The following is a 20,141-nucleotide window of genomic DNA, read 5'->3' on the forward strand; positions in this document are numbered from 1 at the left end:
AAATTAGAAACTAGCAGTCACTAGAACCCCCGCCCCCTTTTTTTTTCTTTTAAATGCAAGAAACTTCGTCAAATTTGGCGCAGTGGTTGCCGAGAAAAACGAATTCCCATTCTACATGTATTTTGATAGGAGCACCCGAGCTAAAGCTTCCTCTTAAGGTTGCCGAGCTGCAACGTAACACCCCCCCCCCCCCGAACGAAATTTCTGCCTATGCCTTTGTACTGCGCATATGCATCAAGCCACAAGTAGATATTGAAATTGGTGCAGAGTAACAAAAGCCATTCATGATCTATGTGTATGTGCATTCATACTGCAACAGCCCTCATCATATGCTTCCATCTCAAATTCTTATGCTTAATGCACCATTGTGGAAAGAACAGATCGTTATACTCTCCAAATATTAGCTTTATTCGGCGTACCAAAATGTCCCCCCAAATCTCCCGCGATTGTTGGGCAGAAAAATAGAGAACACACCTTCACTTGTCCAACCCGATAAAAGTTCGAATAGCACTCAATGTCTGCAAATAAGGGCATTTTATATAAGCAGTGACAATGTTAGCAAAGCACACAATATACTATATGCTAGTACAATACTGAACTACACTGTGGCAAAATACCAGCAGCTAAAGGATTCAACTTGCTTTCAGTATGCACACTAGGCCTCTTGGACAAGAACATTCGCTCCCCTTGCTTTATAAATATGCTGCCTACTATTGTACAAAGCAAACTCGTGGAGCAACATTACATCAATTAGTTGGAGGTGTACAATATGTACAGAAAACAGCAAACACATACTCCAAGCACAGGCACCAACACCCAGCAAGGCTGCTATACAAACGCCCAGCGGGAACATGTCAAACTCCGATTTTCAGGAAATAAGGTTAATTGGTTAGATGTTGGAATTGAGAAATAAGGACACCTTTCAAAAAAGTAACTTCATTCCTCAAATGCCAAGACAGTGGAAACACAACAAGGTCATGTCACAGGGGAGAAAGCACTCCTCCCTTTTTTATTAACACCATTAGCATTTTTTATTTAGTTTTGAGTCACCTGTGGCAACTTTCACAGAAACTTGCCTCGACGTGGCAAGTAAAAAAAAAGAAAAAAAAGGAGGCCACGAACAAGGCAATGTTGGGGGAGGGGAGTTGACAAATAGTCTCGTCCCAGGCAACGCCCTGACATCACAATCTCGAGCAATTTTCGACCCCATTTTAAAAACTGCACAGCTGGCCACCGCTGATGCACTCCAGGCCACTGCACACCAACAACAGCGAACAATGGTGGGACACTGGACTATAAGCAAAAGAACGAGCTCTTAGAAACAAGCCAATGGGGTTACATGTGTACGACTCAGCGTTAAATTTTGATCTCCCTCAATGGGTACATGGCCAGAGCTCCCAAAAGCCATGCCTACGCCCAGCGCTTGCAACCAATATTCCGCTGTTGGTAACATGCCAGTGGCAAGAGCACAATGCGTGTGTACCAGCTGGCCACGGCTGCAGCACGGTGAACCTGCCACACCTCCCCCATTTTTCTGTCCCCTTTTTCACTTCTCCCAAGTCCAGCTGCTGCTTGCGGATGTGCCGATTTTTTTTTTTCAGTCTTCCCTCTGCCCATACACTTCTGCTAGCCCCATCGCTGTGTCACAGGGCCACACTTAGATCAGGTCAGCCACATTCATGGGCATTTCCTCTATCTCTGTGTTGTAAAAGCCCTCAATGTCCTTAAGGGTGCGCTTGTCTTCTTCGGTTACAAAGTTTATGGCAACACCTTTGCGACCAAACCGACCTCCTCGGCCAATTCTGAAAAAGAAAAGAAACAAAGTGAAAGTTTAGCAAAGGAACAATCCATGCACAGTATCTACATTATTCAAGACCACATTAAATAATAAATTGAGGGGTGGGGGAGATATTCTGTAAGTGTCCACGTAGTGGGCATGTCCAATTCAACTGATGCAGGAGTTTTGATTGGCTCGGTTGGGGTAACGTGCAAAAACGACCACAGGCACCTCCAGCCAATCAGAACTTCAGCAGCAGACAGATGTCCACTAGGTGAACACTAACAGAAAACTACCCCCACCCCCTCCTGGTGTCCCTCAAAAGGAAATAAATGAAATTTTCGACAGAACAGATTTTCTGATTTCTCGTCAGCTGCCCATAGAAAAAAAATTAGTATCTTCATAACAGAGGCGTTTTATTTGGTATTTCGGCTTCAACGAACTTTTGAAGAAACAGGGACTGAAATGAAATTTGAACTGCCGAGTAGTCAAATTAGGAGGCCTTTCCAAAGCAGTGACATTGATATTTGCACTTCAATGAGGTTTTTCGCAATGATACTAACCCCACTGAAGCTGCCGGGTCCCCATATACAGTCGAACCCACTTATAAGGATATTGGTATTAACAATATATTGCTTATCACAATGAGAAGCTGCTGCACCGTCAACTTTGTATGTTTTCCATGGTGAAATAACCTGCTTACTACAGTGCCTCGATGCCACATTATCGGTTATAACGATGAAGTTTGGCTGCTGGGTGGCCGAGCCGAAAGGTAGTGAAATGCGAAATCCTTGAAAAGAAAAAAGAATACGACAAATTCAAGCCGCTGCATGATGGGCCGCCGCGCGCTCATGTTGTAGCCATCTCCAAGCGCCTCTTCCCCGTTGCCCTTCCAACCCTCCAAACAAGAATGGGCTGTGCGCACAGCTCTACGCCGCCCCACCCTCCGATACAAGAATGGACCGCACCAACTGCTCTGCTCATATGTTGCTCGCTGGCTCCTAATTTAGCACAGTTCTGCAAACAGCTTAATCGCACGCGTTCGTCTTCGGTGCTTGCATCGATCATTCCTGGCCACAGGTTTTGTGCCGCCGAAATGGAAGATTGCTGATCCGCCCACTGATCATCAGCAATGCACATCGTTGCAGGTGGAAAGAAAGCGCGCAGCTATAGATTTGGAAACTAAGTGCTTCTAACCGAGGAGGCGATCGTCGCGACCGTGCTTGCATCAGATAGCGGTGGCAGCGATGACGCGGTAGGGCAAGCTGCCTCAATGTTAAAAAAAATTAAATTATCGGGTTTCATGTGCCAAAACCACTTTCTGATTATGAGGCACGCCGTAGTGGAGGACATGACATGACAAGAACTTTATTTGAGTCCTGAGGGACTGAGACCTCGGGGAGCCAAAACCGAAGGCTCCCGAAGATCAAGTCGGTGGCTCCGCCCATGATGGAACCGGGAGATCAAGTCCCGCAGCAATGTCGTGGGCCCTCTGGACAGCCTGGAGTTGAATGTGGAGATTGCTGCTCTTGAGAGATTCCTGCCATTGTTCTTTCATGATGGGTGGAGAGGCGTTAAGGGCTGGGCACAGCCAGAGCATGTGGTCAAAAAAGCATGAGTCATGACCACATTTGGGGCACGACTGTGAGTGTTCAGGATCTATCCTGTTAAGAGACCGAGGAGTGGGATATGAACGGGTTTGCCGGAGTCTTAGCCTGGTAGCCTGAGGTTTGTTCAATTTGGGGTGAGGGGGTGGAAATGTCCTCCTGCCTAGTCGATAATGGGAAAAAATTTCGTGGAATGTACTTAATGGATCTTAGTGGATGACCTCGTTCCAAGCCTGGCTACCCGCGACAGCGCGGTGCGTAACATTGCGCGCTCTCCGGTGGGCCTGCTCGTTCGGATTGCATCCAAGCGGTTTAATTGAGCTATCTAGATGGGCTGAGAACCACGAGATTTGGTATCCTTCTTCGGTACTCTCCCTAGTCCTTTGAAGTGCTTTGATCACAATACTGTACGCCTGTTCAGATATGAGGGCGTACGAGAAGGATCTAACCGCTGTGCGTGAGTCCGAGAAGACGATAGCGGGAACTTTTGAGCTGTGAAAAGCCAGAGCGATCACCGCTTCCTCCGCCACATGGGCAAACTTAGTATAAATAGAGGCTGCATTGACCAGGTTGCCCCCCGCGTCTACCACCGAGACAGCGAACTTATCTCCACTGTCATATCTGGCAGCATCGACAAAGAGGGCATCTAGTTTCTGCTGATTGATCTTTTTAAAGATGGACTTCGCTGTCATGAATCTTCTACCCTGGTTATGCACTGGGTGGATGTTTCGCGGGACGGGGTCAACCATGATGCGAGCTCTGGTTTCCCGGGTCAAGCTAACTTTGGTCGCCGGTTCAAGTCTGGGTTGGATTCCTGCTTCTAAAATCTTAATCCCTGGCTTAGTGGATGAAAGTCTCATTATCTGAGCCGCTGTGTGAGCTTCGATTAGCTCATCGATGGTGTTATGGAGTCCTAGCTCCAGCAGCTTCTCAGTGCTTGTGGACTGCGGAAGGCCGAGCACGCGCTTGAGACCGGTTCTGATTAGGGAGTCGAGCTTAGATTAGGGAGTCGAACCGAAACCGCAAAAGGGGTGTTGCTGCAGTCTGCGCTATGCGCTGAAGCTAGCAATAAGTTCTGTTTATCTCCCCAAGAAGGTAGCACAAATTTCAAACGCTTCTTGTAAGTCCTAAGAGGTGGCAGCACCTCCCAGTGAGCACGCATCGTCATTATGGCGCGAAATTTCAAACGGTGGGTCGAAACCATACCCGTACGGCAAAGACCTTGCTGGACAGAAAACTGCCGCCGTACATGTACGGCAAAAACCTTCAAAGGGTTAAGAGCTGCGAGTGCACAGTCTCCGCTAATGGTGACATTAGACACACCAGGTCTTGAACAGTCTAAGCAGGAAGCACAGGGTCTTGCTTCACTGTTGCTTTATTGCTAACATGGCACAAAGATTGCACAACACGATTTGTTCTGTTTGCTCACACCAATTTTTACAAACACCAAATATTTCACGTCATGTGAAGCAGAGGAGGTTTGTGCTTTGCTTTACACAAATGTCAATTTCTAATGTTTTTAAAATGAGCATCTATTTGCATCTACTTTCAGGTGCGATTTCTTTTTTTGATATGGCCCAAGGCAGTTTTCAAGGCAGGTGGACATTCCACCTTCAGCGATGATACACTAGTTGCAACAGCCGCCAACAGGAAGGCTGCATGCATCAGGAACTTCGTCAAGAGTGGGTTTTAACTGACGTTGGCACTTCTATGCAGACATAAGGTAGGATGGTCTAAACAATTAGGTGAAATTTTGAGCTAACAAATGATACTAATATGCCACACTGAGCGATGGGTAGGATGAAAGACTTGTGAACTTGTGTTCTTGCACAATTTTGAGCTCCTTAGTGACTATCCGTGGTGACAAAATGCTGTTTTCTGGCATTTGGATGACCGAGTGTCCATCTACATTATTTTGACATTGATACATGCATATTGCGTGTTTCTTGTGGATGATGCACGCGGGCACCCCGATGAAGACAACGTGCACACTCTGGCTCTCAAATTGTCAGCTGAACTGGCTAGCGCTGCATTATCCTTTGTGAGTATACTTTGTAAATAGTCTCTAGTCCTTAATCCTTTGTTCGCGTAACAATCTTGTATTTCAAGTGTTGAATCTTGTCAAAACAAACGGTTTCCTCCCAGTTTCTTTTTTTTTCCCAATCTGATCTTTGCAGCTTTCTTAACATGACACAGACAGCTTCGCAGTACCTCTAATGGTTCTACAATGTCAGGACAACGTCATATTCCTCTTGTGCCTGAAGTCATACAAAGGGCAAATACTATTGGCATAACGTTAAAACGCAGGAAAACCCACATCATAAACGAAGCTACCTGTGACAGCTAGATATAGAGGGGCTACATACCTAGTATGAGAATTGAGCATTGATAATGCTGGCACAGTTAAACAAAAGTGTGGGGTATAACAAACAGCCAGCACTTGCAGCTGCTTGGAGCTGCGAGCCTCGGCAATGAACTGCAGTTTGCACTGAATCTGCCACAATGGCCTCAGTACATCCCACATTCAGTAAGCTCTAGTCAACATTGCGAAGGTATGATGCTATTACAGAATTATGCAAGGAAGCAAGCACTGTGTGGCACAAATAGTGCACACTGCAATGAATGTATGCCACATTCACCAATTGAATATAGCACCACAGGCTGCCACACCTAATGAACTTTTTTTATGTCAGCACATACATTAGTCAAAGCATCTCTATGACATCACTATTTGCAAGTATTTGTGCCCATCACTAACACATTTAGCTTCAACAAAACATGTTGATGCACTACATGTTGCTAAAAAATGTCACTCTGCCCTTGCTGAACAAGAGAACTGTACTGTACAAGAGAAAGTGCAAGCTATTGGTCATTATCCATGACTTTCATGCAGATCAAGAGAAGAACTTGCCTGTGGATGTAGTTTTCCCTGTTGGTGGGCAGGTCAAAGTTTATGACCAAGGACACTTGTTGAACATCAATGCCTCGGGCAAGCAGGTCAGTCGTGATCAGCACTCGACTCGAACCTGACCGGAACTCGCGCATGATCACGTCACGTTCTTTTTGGCCCATGTCTCCGTGCTAACCACAAGGAGGGAAAAGAACAAAACTAAATACAAGAACCAGAATGCTGACAAGTCGTTTCAAAAAATTCCAAAAGCAAACTATGAAGGCCAGTAAAATTGTTAAGAAACACAAGGGGGCTTTAAAACTGTGATCTGACTTTACTTCAAAAGTCGCCGTTCAAGACAAACTGTCAACGTTGGGCTGTGGCAAGCATCTATATCAGGGTGTCTACCAAGTTCACATTTCCAAATTCCCCGAGTTCTCCAGGTTTTCCACGAGTGCCTTTGCAAGATTCCCTGAGTGATGCAGAACTATGTTTTATGTCAAGACGAGCGGGAACCATATCGCCCAATGCTGTCACTATGAAAAGCATATGAAAAAAAAAAATTCAAAAATGGCATAATCCAATTTGAATACTAATGAGTAGCGTATGTTATTCAGAAAAAGAATATAAGGAAGGGGTTAGGAAAATGCATAGCAAATGAAATGTCTTCTAAAAAAATTGCAAATCGAGTCGGACATTCTCAAACATGAATAAAAAGGAGATGCATACATAAGCAAATATTTTTGAATATGAGCTATTTCTAACTGATAGCAAGCTCCGTGGTATAAAGCCCGAACTTTGTCACAATTTATATCCTCTCTCAACAGCTCATAAGTCGACCTCAACTGTCCTGACATACTCTCAGCGAGTGCACGATGCCTCATTGTGTCTCACTGCTTTAAAGAGTCTGTTTTGGTTTGGATGAGGGACATCTGCAGCTCGGCATCAGCCAACAATTTGTTTTCTGAACTCAAGCTCCTTCAAAACGGCAGCAGCGCGCTTAATTTTCTGTTCACTCCTCAATGCATACGTTCTTTCTGTTCTTGTCCTCCTTCCGCCACTAGTTCGCCCCACGGACCATTTGAAGCATCTTCTTGGTCGGTTTCACAGTCCACATCCGATTTTTCGAACTCCCTAGGGGCCGCAGAAACATCCAAAAAATCGTAGAGTTCGAAAACATAAATGCATGTCACTTACTGTCCTTAAGGGCTCAAAACGGCACAGCACATTCGAAAACACTCTGAAGGCCTGTCGGTACACATGTTAGGCGTATCGGTGCTTGTACTGTGACGGGAAATACCGGCTGCACGCGTGTATAATTAAGGAATACATACTGTGTCCCGTGGCAATAGCCCCTTCCCACGCTTGTTATGCTTCCCTGCAATACTTTTGCGTATGCTTCACCAAGTAACATTTCTGTACGGAGGCGAAGCTGTGGTTCAGGAACCGGCTTTATGCAATGCACTGTGCTTTCCAAGCTTCTAAGCCAATCGTGAGGACACAAAGACGGAGTCCGTGCCATTGCTGACAGCAGCGAATTCTTTCAATAAACAACACAGCACCCAACAGCTAGAAGCTCAATAGCGAACGTCGAAGCAGCTAGGCCTAGCATTGCCGCAGTGGAGCTACGGTTGCCAGCGGATCTGCGTGAGAGGGCGCCGGTTCGAGGCAGGGAGGTAATCGAAACGGTAGCGGTGGTGGCTTTGATTAATGCGTTTCGGACCTGCGGTCACGCAAAACACCCGGAAAAATCGGACACCGAAGAGTTCTTGCGTCCGAAATTTCTGATGTTCTGATACATTGACTCTATAGGGTACGTGGTGGTGCCGCGAAGCTGTCCAAGTTATCGAGAATCCAGAAAGTCGGTCGTTGACTATACACTGGCAACTCCTTCAACCGACGACAGGCAATCAAAGACGATTCATTACGATTCCTGTTGCTCGAGCCAGCATTACTGGGACTTTCAACCCTTTCAATTAAATTACAGCTAATTTTCCCTGATTGAGGCACAAATTCCCCGAGCTTTCCCCGGAGTTTTTTCAGACTACTGAAAATCCCCAAGTATCCTGGTTTTCTCGGTATTGCATGTGCATGTCAATTTCTCACTTAAGAATATTTTAGGCGACTTTCTGTTATGAGCATTTGCTGCTCAGAATCATTACATAGAGGTCGACCAGCTTTTCCTCCCGAGGAGGAGAGGAGGAAAAAAAATGAAGACGCCGGGGCCTGTGACAGATACGTCACGCGATCCTCGATGTCCTGTATGGGAGAATGCAGGAAAGGCAGAGGCTAGACGGGGCAAGTGGAGAAAGTGTCTTGCTTGGCAGTGGAGCTCGCCTGATGAAATCATGGGTTCACGGCACTGAAATATTTTTATCTCGACAAGTAATGAGTCGATTTGAAAAATTTTTTTTTTTTTTTGCGGCGCAACGCTCACAAGAGGACATGTAACAACTTGCAGTGTATGTCCAAAATTTGCTATGGGGCATAGTGAGGGGCCCTTTAAAGGTACACTAAAGGCAAACACTGAGTCAAGCTAAAGTCATAGATTAGAGCTTGAGAATCTCTAAGGTGACAATATTATCGCAAACCGAGCCTTAATAATCGAGAGATCGAGGTAAATGCAGGACATAGCAGATTCAAACACTTGCCCGATGACGAAAGCACTACTCAGTTAAGTTCTGTCAATAGTACTATACTCGTTGCAAAGAAGCATCTTATTGTATTATAAGATGAAATAAAACGCTATTTGTCCAGTCTGATTTCATATTTAAAAGAAAACTCATTGAAATTACTGTTGACAATGACGCGGGCAGTTGAAAGGTTTCGTTTTCACTCGACTCTGCGCCGCCCATGCTTTTGCGTTTCAGTACTTTCCTGATTGCGTAGTGCTGCGCTGGTTTTGCTGCCTCGCAAAACTCGCACAAACTGTGAAGCTTTAGATGTTCCATCTAAAGCTTGTGGAATGCTGAATATTTTAAGATGAAACTTTAAAATGCCACTGCTAAACGTTTAGGAGCTTCTATATTTAGCTTACGTTCGACCTATATTGGAGTATACTTGTGTTGTTGGAGTAGCGAAGGCTTCAGCTTCCATGTGATGTCACGGGACGCCTGAACAGTCTACGCCACTGAACCAAAAAGCAGCTGCATTGGCAAATCCGCCACTGCCTTGGCTGGGTGCCGCCATCTGTCGGGCGCAGTTTTACTCACTGATAGCAGCAAAAGGCAGTGAAGGCATATGCAACGTCACCACTCCCACAGTTGGGTGGCGGGAGATTTGAATTTCGAAAAACGTATTCGGACCCTTCAGACAATTTTCTCTTGGCAAAAGAGGTCTCTTCTTGGCCCGAAACAAGCTTTGTGAGGTTTCTGGAAAGGTATTTAAACATTCCACGTCGACTTAGTATTTGCCTTTAGTGTCCCTTTAAGCTCAACACGATGCTACTGCGACAAAGCTCCTGCGATGTGACAGTTCATACTTGACGAGATAGGCTTGTAGCACCAGTGATTGAGGTCCCATGGCAAAAGTTCCATTGGCACCTCACCCAACGCCAGTGCCATAATTTCTGACCTTGCGACAGCTGCAACCGTCTTGAAAGTGTACGATCCCAGTGCTTTTAAAGGTCAATGGCCTGCCAACAGCACACCACGCAAATTGTCTTATATGACACAATGCTGAATGCTATTCACACTTTGGCTTGCTTTGGCTTCACCATGCTTGTTAATTTAGTTAGTACTGTACGGCTGTGTAGTACAATACAGGTGCACATTGCAATTGGTGCCTGTTAGAATCGAGTAAATAAGGTGATTTGCGATTGGCACGACTGTGGCTTCGATGTGTGGTATCGCCATACACTGCATGGCGTTTTGGTTTTCCGCATTGGCCCTCGCAGCTCCAGCGGCGTCGCTGAGCTCAGTATTTTTTCACTGGCCTTGATCGTAAACACAGATCGAGATTCTCTGGTCACGAATATAGGTTGATAGCCAATTATGGTTAACATTTCTGGAAAAAAAGGCAGAACCATACTCGAATAAATAAGGTGACTCAAAATTAGCAATTATGTATTGCTGAGAGTTCTTGCTATCACGAAATCAGCCAATAGCGTTGGTCGCTCAACTGCTTTCTATTAGCTTTTGTTGACATCGTGTATGTGAGAGCAAGTGTGTGTTCACTGCTTTTGACTTGCGATAGTAAATTCCCTGTTGCATGCAGTGAAATATTTGGCTCACATGTTCAAAGGAGCCTCACTAACAGATCGGCAACATTTTTTTACCAGGTTCAAAAAGTGTTTCAGGGCCTCTTTATTGGATACACTCACCAGTGCCGAGACGGTGAAATCGCGCTCGTGCATCTTCTCTGTGAGCCAGTCAACTTTCCGCCTCGTGTTGCAGAAGATCACTGCCTGGGTGATGGTCAGCGTCTCATACAGGTCACACAGTGTGTCCAGCTTCCATTCCTACACCCAAGAACACACTTGCGTTTCACCTCGCAGCTGCCACAAGTTTCATATGCCACAGCCAAACAGTGCAGGACACTACTCAAATAAAGAGAGCTTCGAATCAATATAACTCTGAACATAACCTTGCACTGTCATCTTGTAGCCTCCAGGTTTGCCCAGATGGTGGAGCAACTGCCCCGAAAAGGCACTGGCCCAAGGTTCGATCGCTGAACCAGGACAAACCTTGCCTTACGTGAACCTCCCAGGGGTAACACACAATCATCAGTACATGGCCACCGAGGCCAGAAATGGAAGCCTCACAACTGTTTTTTTTTTTTTTTTCAGATGCCATAGCCACTGGAACTATTACAGCAAGTTGCCAAGAAATTCAGGCTCAAGTGCATGAACTACTTTGTCAGTGGTATTACTGCTAGGATTTTCTAGTCAAATATAACTAGCAAAGTGAATAAAACCCCAATGTTGGACATTCCTGGTAAGCTTACCTCACGGTCTACGGCTACATAAAATTGCTTGATACCCTCAAGGGTAAGCTCCTCCTTCTTCACCAGAATTCGGATGGGGTTGCGCATGAAGCACTTTGTCACATCCAGCACATCCGACGGCATTGTAGCCGAGAGCAGGATCACCTACAAACACAACACACAAACTAAGTTTCACACACAAGGTAATGGTAAAAGAAAAAGCCTGCTTTTCATACTGGCTACTACTAAGTAGTGAGTGACCATACAAGTATCAAGGCATACCTGAATGTTTGAGTTTAGTGTCCGGAAGACGTCGTAGATCTGATCTTTAAACCCTCGGGACAGCATTTCATCAGCCTCATCCAGCACAAAAATGCGGATGTTGTTTGTTCCTGGAACACAGAATGCACATCACCATTAAGCATAGATGGCAATAGCATTAATCAGCCAACAAGTACTCATACCTCAAGATCTAGGCTCCTTTTTATGCTCAAGACAACTTGCCACCTATCAGAAAGCGATGCTACAACACACTTCATTCAAAAAAATGAGATCTATGCATCTTAAGTAGTTAAGGCCTGCAGAAAGACAATGCCCATATGACGGCACTCTCAATAGACACACTCGTAAAGCTAAATTTCTTAATGAAATTGAATACCAGTATTTCAGATTTCTAGGTAATGCGAAGTACCAAGGTTGCATGGAGTCCCTTTGGCAGAACACACTTATTTACGTTATTTGATTTATGTAATCCCATAAACAACAATAACTCTGTTCAACTGAGAAGCCCAAGAAACAATAGAGCCCAGTCCAAACTTGTGCTCCACGACAGTAATGAGGCAAAGGTGACCACGTGCCAGTAGTAAGTAGCCAGTTGTGTTCATTGAAAGAGCCAAGTGTAATAATACAACAGCACTGCCCGCGGTTTTGGAGGACCCAAAACATATGTTGTATACTTGCTACATCATGTGGCAGTGCTCTGTGCATGCCGAAGTTACTGATCGAGTAATCACAGCTAGGCAAGCTGATTAAGGGAGAACATGGGTTGTGGAGATTATTTCCTGCATTTTATGGCCAACTCTGATGAAAATAAACAAGCTTACTTAGTTTTTCCGTGTCGATTTCAAATATGCAATACTTTTTCTTTAGGTTTATTAGTTCAGGATATTGACAGTGCTGCCACTATGTCTCCGGAGACAATGGGAAAAAATAAGCTGCTCAGCAGAAAGTGCACATTATTGAACAGCCAGATACTACCAATGTGCAATAACCGCAATGCTGCAAAAAGTTTTCAAATGCAATTATAAATAGCCATTCTGCAGGTGATCAAAATTTTTTCCTTGTACTAAGGCTACCCCACCAAAAGAAAATAAAATGGAAATATAGAGGCACACAAATTTGAAATACTGCTCTCAGCAATTTGTAATATGCAGATTAGGCTTTCTGATAAAGAAAGAATTGTTGCTCTAGCTGTTCTAGATCATAAGGTATCACTCCGACAGTCTGGTGAAGTGACTCAAAAACATGTTTTAAGAAAAAAGCGAGAAAACATGCAAAACCATATTTTATTTACAAATTTACACCTGGAACAGCTCAGTAGGCACCAGGCACGTAGTCCTGCTGACTTCCAGCCAGTGTGCTGCTTTTCGAGGGACTGGCGCAAGTTTTCTGATGCTTTGTGCTTCTTGGCTGATGCTGCCATTCGACGCCCATCTTTCTCGACCATGCGGGTGCAACTTTGCTGGCTTGGATTTAAACATAGTTCTTTCATTATGCCCAGATCATCGAATGCAGGCTTTCGTTGTTATTTTGTGTTTTACCACGCTGGCAACGTTGCAGTAGTTTCTTGTCTGAAAGACATTCATATATGGGACGTAAAGCCTGACACACATCAGGAGGAAGCTTTCGAGGTTGTTTTGGAATCGGCTCACCCTTCGCCACTGCAGCATTTTGCTTGCACCACGAGTTTGGGCCTGATGGACAAAGAGCGTGATTAGCCACATCATCGTTTGATGTAATGTGATATGTGACCACCACTGCATTTTTAGTGGCATCTACATCTCTTATGTGGGTCTTCAGAGCCAATCCGTAGTATGAGGTTAACCTGGAGATCAAGTCTGCTGTCAAACGGCCTTTTCCACCAAGACTCATGTCCAGGGCCTCTGTTTTGCCACCAAGTTGCGCAAAGCCGTCCCCACGAGCTTTTGCATGCGACTCACCCAGTCCTCTTTTTCAATTGGGATGTACCGATACACTACATCATCTTGTAAAGCGAGATAACTGCGTCTGTTCCCATCACAAAATACCATTGTATACGGCAGATTATGCCGCTTCAATGATCACCTGAAATGGTTGAGGGCAGCTTCCACCTCCATCTCGCCAGCTTTCTCATTAGTATTCTTCTGACACTTGTAATCATTCTTCCAGGCTCCATAGGAAGGGTCCCTCTCCTTAGGCCCCGACTGCAATCCAGCACAGAAAGCCGAGCACACGTCAGCTGAACAACTCGATCACGGTGCCGACACCGATATGGGATGTATGACCGTGGGTCATCCATGACCCGTCATATGACACCGCTAAGTTCCTGGTATGACTCGGGTTCAGTTCAGCGTAAAGCTCGTGAACAGACTGTGGGCAGTTGCTCATCAGATTACACACCGCGCGATCCGCCGCTGGCGCCAACTTCGTCTTCACATTGCTCTGCCACGCTTTCGTGTGAAGAGCCCGACGGCTGATGCCCATCAACGAGATACGTAATTGAATGCAGTCTGTCGGTTCCCCTTTCCTGCATGGCACGCATAGCCAAAACGTTCACAGCGAAGGGTTTCATTCGTTCAGCACTGAACGCACGAGCTCCGCAGTGACGCAATCTCTCCACAGTTCGCGCACATAAAACGCAGCTTCACAGTGAGTCCGTATTCCCGCTCGTCTCGAACAATTTGTGAGGCACCATTAGATATTGCAGTTCGCAAACGTTAATGAAGTGTTCACGGCACTCAAATCCACAATCGTAAACGCAGTCCGATCAGGCGGACGAAGTGCATCGTCGGTATTGTCACCTCACTTCCTCTCCGTCGCTGGAGCGGAGGAAAACTCCGATAGCTTTGCTTTGGCTTTCACTTACTCCTCCTCCAGCTTGGAGGGTTGCTGGTAGATTGTATCTTGCCGTACGCGAGCGCTGGTCGAAGGGTCTGCGGCAGACAGACTTGTCACAGTATCCACAGCAGCCGATGCAGTCGTTAGGCCTGCCGTTGCTGCATCGACGATTTTAGCATCGGATGCTGAAATTGTGGGATCCTGGGCACTTTGCAGTGTTAAGCAGCGTTTTTTGACGTTTACATGAGCGTCTGTCACACTTTGTTCACACCAAACTTGTGCCGCGTACGAAATTTGCGCTCCGTTTCAGACATCGCACCCTGCTTCCTCGCTGACACTGGGGCAAGATGGCATACCTCAATGCGCGGCTCCAAGCGCTGAGCAGATGATGGCCATAGAGTTCCACCAATCTGGAGGCTAGCTCAAGTCACGTGCACCAAGTGACGAATAGGAAGACGTTCTAGTACCTTTTTTGCCATTCATTTTCTAAGTGGCTAATGGCTGAATGGGGCCTGTTCTGGTGGAAACTTGAAAGGAAACGTCGGCTCTTTCAAATGAGACCAAGATGTCCGTGCTAGCACACGTGGACGAGCAGGCAGGCATTTCGGGAAATGTGCCGTTTCAGCTCAAGTTTCGCCTGAAATAGGGCTAGTACATGTCGTATAAGGCGTCACTGCGGCTAAAATACTGGTGTTATCGGTATGAAATTAACAATGTAAATGCAATAATAGCTGTAGATTCCAAAAATGCAATAAAACAATAGAGTATTTCCGTGATTTTTGGTTGCCAAAACCCATGTCCCCCCTTATAGGGACACTAAAGGTTACCAGAAACTCAAGTTAAAGTGGTAGAGCAATGTTCTAGAACGTCTAAGGCGTCAATTTAATCGCTAACAGACCTTTAGTAACCGAGAAATTTAGGTAAATGCATGACACGATTTGAGACCCCCCAGCGACATTCCGGTACTAGCCCGATGACGAAAGGACTCCTCATAATTTGTGTTACTAATACTCAACTACTCGTATTAAAAATATTATTTCATTCGATTATAAGACGGAAAAAAATGCTACTTGTCTATGTCTATTCGATTCTAAGAAAAAATAACATTTTGATGTTACCCTTTAATAATATGGGTGTTCGAAAGGTTTCGTTTTCGCTCGACTCTGCGCCGCGCACGCTTTGGAGTATTAGTACTTTCGTTATTGCGCCGTGCTGTGAGGGTTCTGCTGGCTCGCGAAACTTTCATTTGGAACAAGCAGCGAGAATGCCACGTCCATGTGATGTCGTGGGAAGCCCTCGGTGCTTTCCCGCTCCGGAGAGCCGGTGTCGAGGCCGCCGTCGTAGTACGCAACGATGCCGGCAGTGCGAGCCCTCAGCAGCAGGTCGCGCTCATCGGTGCTCAAATCGCTGAAGTTGAGCCTACCATCGCGAGCCAATCTGTCGGTGTCAGGGTCCATTGCGACGAGCGTCAAAGTTTGCGTCATAGAAGGAAGTACCAGCGTATGGGCGTCTTGCGCTGGAGTTTGAGGTATAGTCTGGGTCGTGCCAGCTTGCGTCGTATTGAGCCCTGGCTGTGGCGAAGCACGTTTCTAGGCCGAGTTTTGCGTCGATTTGCACTTTTTTATGCCCTGTTGCGAGTGCGAAAAGGCTCGTCACTTCTCACAGACCACGCTGCGAGCCCGCCGCAGCCTATAGTTTAACGAAAACGGACTCTCCGTGTGCCGTGGGACGTAATGTGGGACGTAGTTCATTTCTCCTTCCGCTAGCCACCATACTCCCGCTTTCGCTCTGCTGTCGGCTCTGTCTTGGCTGTTTCTGGCCGCGCGTTTGCGTTTTGCGCATAAAAGCCGTAGCGCCGTCTGAGGACGCCGTTCTACTCACCGATGGCGCAACGTCACTATGAGACCATGATGTCAGTACTCCTTGATCGGAGGGCGGGCGATCTGAACTGCGCTAGAGGTACGCGGACGCTTCAGAACACATTTTCTCTTAAAATAAGTCTCTCCTTGGCATGAAACAAGCGTTTCAAGGTTTCTGTGATGGTATTTCAACAGTCCACGTTGACTTAATACTAACCTTTAGTGTCCCTTTAACAAAATGTGTAGCATCACTATTGATGGAATTCAAAGGAACACATGGGCTGTGAGACACACTGTTGCAGAAAACCATGCATTCATTTCGACACTAAGTAAAAAGTTTCCAAGGAAAGTAGCGTGCACATAAACACAGTTAAACTTCAACATAACGAAGTCGGTAATATCAGCAATTTGCTATGTCACATCGAAATTTCATTGTATTGAAATAAGCCCTTTTATGCAAATAAGTAGAGTTCCTGATCTATTTTTTTTTTTTGCACGGAAAGTAGCCACAGAATTTTCCGACCTATCGGACAATCGAAAAAAGCATATTTAAATGAGAAAGGAATTCATTTTGATAATTCAGCAGTTGGCGACAAATGATGCAGTTTCATGCCATGTCAACGATATCTTCAGATCGGCGGTACGAATTAAGCGAAGCCAGCAAAGCTTTGGCGAGCAGACCGTCCCCGCGGACGATAGCGTCACATGCACTGGGACGACACTATCATAAGAAGCGTCGGCAATGGAGAGCGAATGATTCATCTGCCCCTCGTTTGAACAGGTCAACGAACGCAAGATTACGCAGCCTTCAATACTAAATGCATGGAAAGACAGTTTACATGATACCACACGGTCTGGGCAAGCAGACTTTGTGCACGACACCTTACTTTAAAGCATGGTGCGTGGCTGCATATGCGCTCAGCCACGATTCCCCACCCCCTTGCATGTGCTTGATCGCGTTACTGCGAACTTGCTTCCCTCCCCTCTTTCCCTATGCTCATGAGGGAAGGCGGCACTCGTGAAGCCATTATCTTGTTTGACCCTCGCATTTGGACTTCATACGGAACATTATGCAGCTCCACTTCGGTGGTCGCTCTTGTGGCGTGATTTGATAGGCGCATTCGCAAGCAGCCGCTTGGTAATTTAATGATATGACCATCTGCATCATTAAAAGTCTCCATTTATTCTCTCGGCATTCCTTTGCAGTGCCAGTGAAATTTCGTTATATAGAAATCGCATGCAAACGCACTTCATTATATTTGGTTTCTAACTATATGCTGTTCTATAAAGAAGAGGTTATGAAAAGTACCATACTTCTTTATATTTACGTTTGTCTTTTTGCATTAGTCACTTGTCTTAACTTGATTGAATCAAGTACAGTCGAACCTCGATATATCGAACAGCGCGGTGATCGCAAAATAGTTCGATATAGCCAGAATTCGATATATAAAATCACGTAGAAAACGCGTCAAAAACTAGCACAAATCAATCAATGAACCAATCGTGGCGCAATAGATACTCGCATGAAGCTTCAAACAAAGTATTTATTTCGTTCGCTGAAAGTACTGAAGCAGCGTAGCCTGCTTCATATTGGCAACCGCGTGCTTGACCATGGCGTCCTCAACATAGTCCAAATGGTCCACAAGAGACGGTCCAGTGCCTTCTATTGCGCCGCAGTAGCGGCGTACAACGGCCAAAGCAGCTACAGCCTCAGTTGCAGTCGGGAGCGGGGCAACATCAGCGCTTGCTGGATCAGCCTCGGCAGCGTCTTCGTTTGGGCGCTCAGCAGTCACTTCTGCCACGATCTCCACATCTGTTGACTCCGCCACTGTTCCGGTGCTGTCGTCACCGCCAATGAAGTCCTCAATGCACATGCTGTGTGGCTCAGCACCTACAAAGCGCCCCAACTGACTCCACGGCCACCTCGATCACGCGCGCACGGCGGGGGCGCGGGCGCGCGTGATTGAGGCGGCCGGGCTTACGGCCGGGGAGCGCGCGCTTTAGAGAAGCGCGCGCTCCCCTCGAGACCGGCTGTGGCTGGCTCCATAGTCTAGTAACGTTGGCTGGCTTCAAGCCACCGCGTGTGTACGCCGCTACGTTCAAATGGCGCCCTCGGCGCAACCGATGTGGGAGCTGTCGTACGCAGCAGTCTGGAACGCCCATCGCGCCGCCGCTATCTTCGAGAGTGTTGCGGGAAAGCTCGCCTCCTGTCAACAGAGCGCACTTGGTCTGGGGCGGCAGAGTTCGATATATCCATTTTACATCCGGCCCCGTTCGAAATAAAAAATTAAAAATGCATGCGATTTTCCACGCGATATAGAAAGTGTTCGATATACGCAATAATTCGATATATCCGTGTTCGATATATCGAGGTTTGACTGTACTCCTTTGACGTATGGCTTCTTGAACTAGCACGAAAGGACGGTGCAAGTAACGTCACAATTTAGTTTTTGTGTGGATTTTTCTGCAATCGTGCACTCCCTGCCCCACATCTCTACTTCAGACTCTTTCAGGGAGCAAAATGAAGTTTTCTTAATACTCGACGCAAGATTAAAAAAAATCACAGAATGAGCCAGATTTTTTAAACTCTATAATAGATTCAGGATTTCACATTCAGCATGTGCACCTTTTGCATTACTTTCTGCTTTGCCATTCTAATTAGCTTTTCCTTATGGACTGGCACAGAAGAACCTCAGCGATACGATCCCATTACGTACAATTTCCTGGTGCCAACGTTCATAATCGAGAACACAAAAAAATGACTTTATAGAGCTACGTTGATTTTTTACCGGTCTATATGTCCCCATGAAACACGTTTTTCCAGCACCAACATAACATTCAGTACATTGCCAAACTTCAATCAAAGGATGTATTTTACAGCCGCGCGTCTGGTGCCTCATGCACAATTCACGCCACACTTCGCATTACGTAAATGTCAACTACAGCCGAGTATGTTAGTTTGGATGAAACGTTTTTTGGTTAATACATTATTTTTTCAAGGACGTATGGACCAGGTTCTACTGTATACACCAAGAACTGATCTTCAAAAGATGCATTTGCTCAAGGTAACAGAACACATGGAACTCAATTATCCCTGTGCCATAAATTTCAACTTGTGAAGATAAAATGCATAAAATAAGAAAAGCTCTTATCAACTTGCAACCCATGCTACTTCACCAGAGAAGAGCTGCAGGTGCAAGCACTGGATGACATATCTAGATGGGTCACACAAGACTAGATTCGCCATCTGTCCAATCTGTTCCTGCATAGCTCATGCTTAAAACAGAGTTCTACATTCAAAGCACAGCAGACGCAATTAGAGCTGCTAGGGTCAACCAAACCAGATTACTTTAATTGCCTGCTGTTCTTTGATATGCCCGCAAAGCTTGAAAATGAGCATTTTTCCGTGCCACCAGGGGTGCTACAGCTGAAGTAGGATTTGGAGCAATTTTTGGAGGAAATTTGGAAAAAATTTGGGAGCAGGAAAATCCAAATTTGGAGAAGGTTGCAGAGAGAAATAACTACAATTTGGAGCACCAAATACTAAATTTGGAGCAGTCTAATGTGGAAGAAAACTTAATTTTGGAACAGAAAAGAAACAGGTGTGAATATTTACAGCAGTTATTTAGAACCAACTCCAGCAATGTGACATAGAACACAACATAGGCGTTCTTCCTTCAGTCCTCGTCTTTTGCGCTGTGCACACATGTCAATATTGAAACACCAACTCGCCCAAGCTTCCACTTTATCAAGCTTGAATGAAAAATACTGCGGCAAGTCTGGGCATGTTGGCACAGCATGGCCCAATTTCAATGAATTTCACATCTTTGGCGCAGAAATTAGCAACTGCATCAAAATGGCACAATTGGCGCAGCTGTTACACCCCTGCGCCACACTTATCCATGACCGAAAATTGAACATGCAACCTTAAACTCAGCATAATGCTATTGTGCCAAAGCTACTGCAATGTTTCAGTTCATACTTAACGA

At 45.7% G+C, this 20,141-nt stretch overlaps 1 protein-coding gene across 3 annotated transcripts in view; it reads right to left on the reverse strand.

Annotated features, from left to right (window-relative positions):
* Positions 1-975: 975 nt before the first annotated feature.
* Positions 976-20,141, reverse strand: part of eIF4A (eukaryotic translation initiation factor 4A) — a 36,640-nt gene continuing 17,474 nt past the window's right edge. For all 3 annotated transcript variants that reach the window (XM_070531525.1, XM_070531524.1, XM_070531526.1), the window contains exons 5-9: positions 11,480-11,589; positions 11,219-11,362; positions 10,596-10,733; positions 6,296-6,465; positions 976-1,802 (exon numbers count right to left, since the gene is read on the reverse strand). In XM_070531525.1, the coding sequence (XP_070387626.1) occupies positions 1,658-1,802; positions 6,296-6,465; positions 10,596-10,733; positions 11,219-11,362; positions 11,480-11,589 (707 nt within the window). In that variant the 3' untranslated portion in view covers positions 976-1,657. The remainder of the gene's footprint in view (positions 1,803-6,295; positions 6,466-10,595; positions 10,734-11,218; positions 11,363-11,479; positions 11,590-20,141) is intronic.

The sequence above is a fragment of the Dermacentor albipictus genome, chromosome 1, assembly GCF_038994185.2.
Source record: "Dermacentor albipictus isolate Rhodes 1998 colony chromosome 1, USDA_Dalb.pri_finalv2, whole genome shotgun sequence".
In the NCBI taxonomy this organism is placed as follows: domain Eukaryota; kingdom Metazoa; phylum Arthropoda; class Arachnida; order Ixodida; family Ixodidae; genus Dermacentor; species Dermacentor albipictus.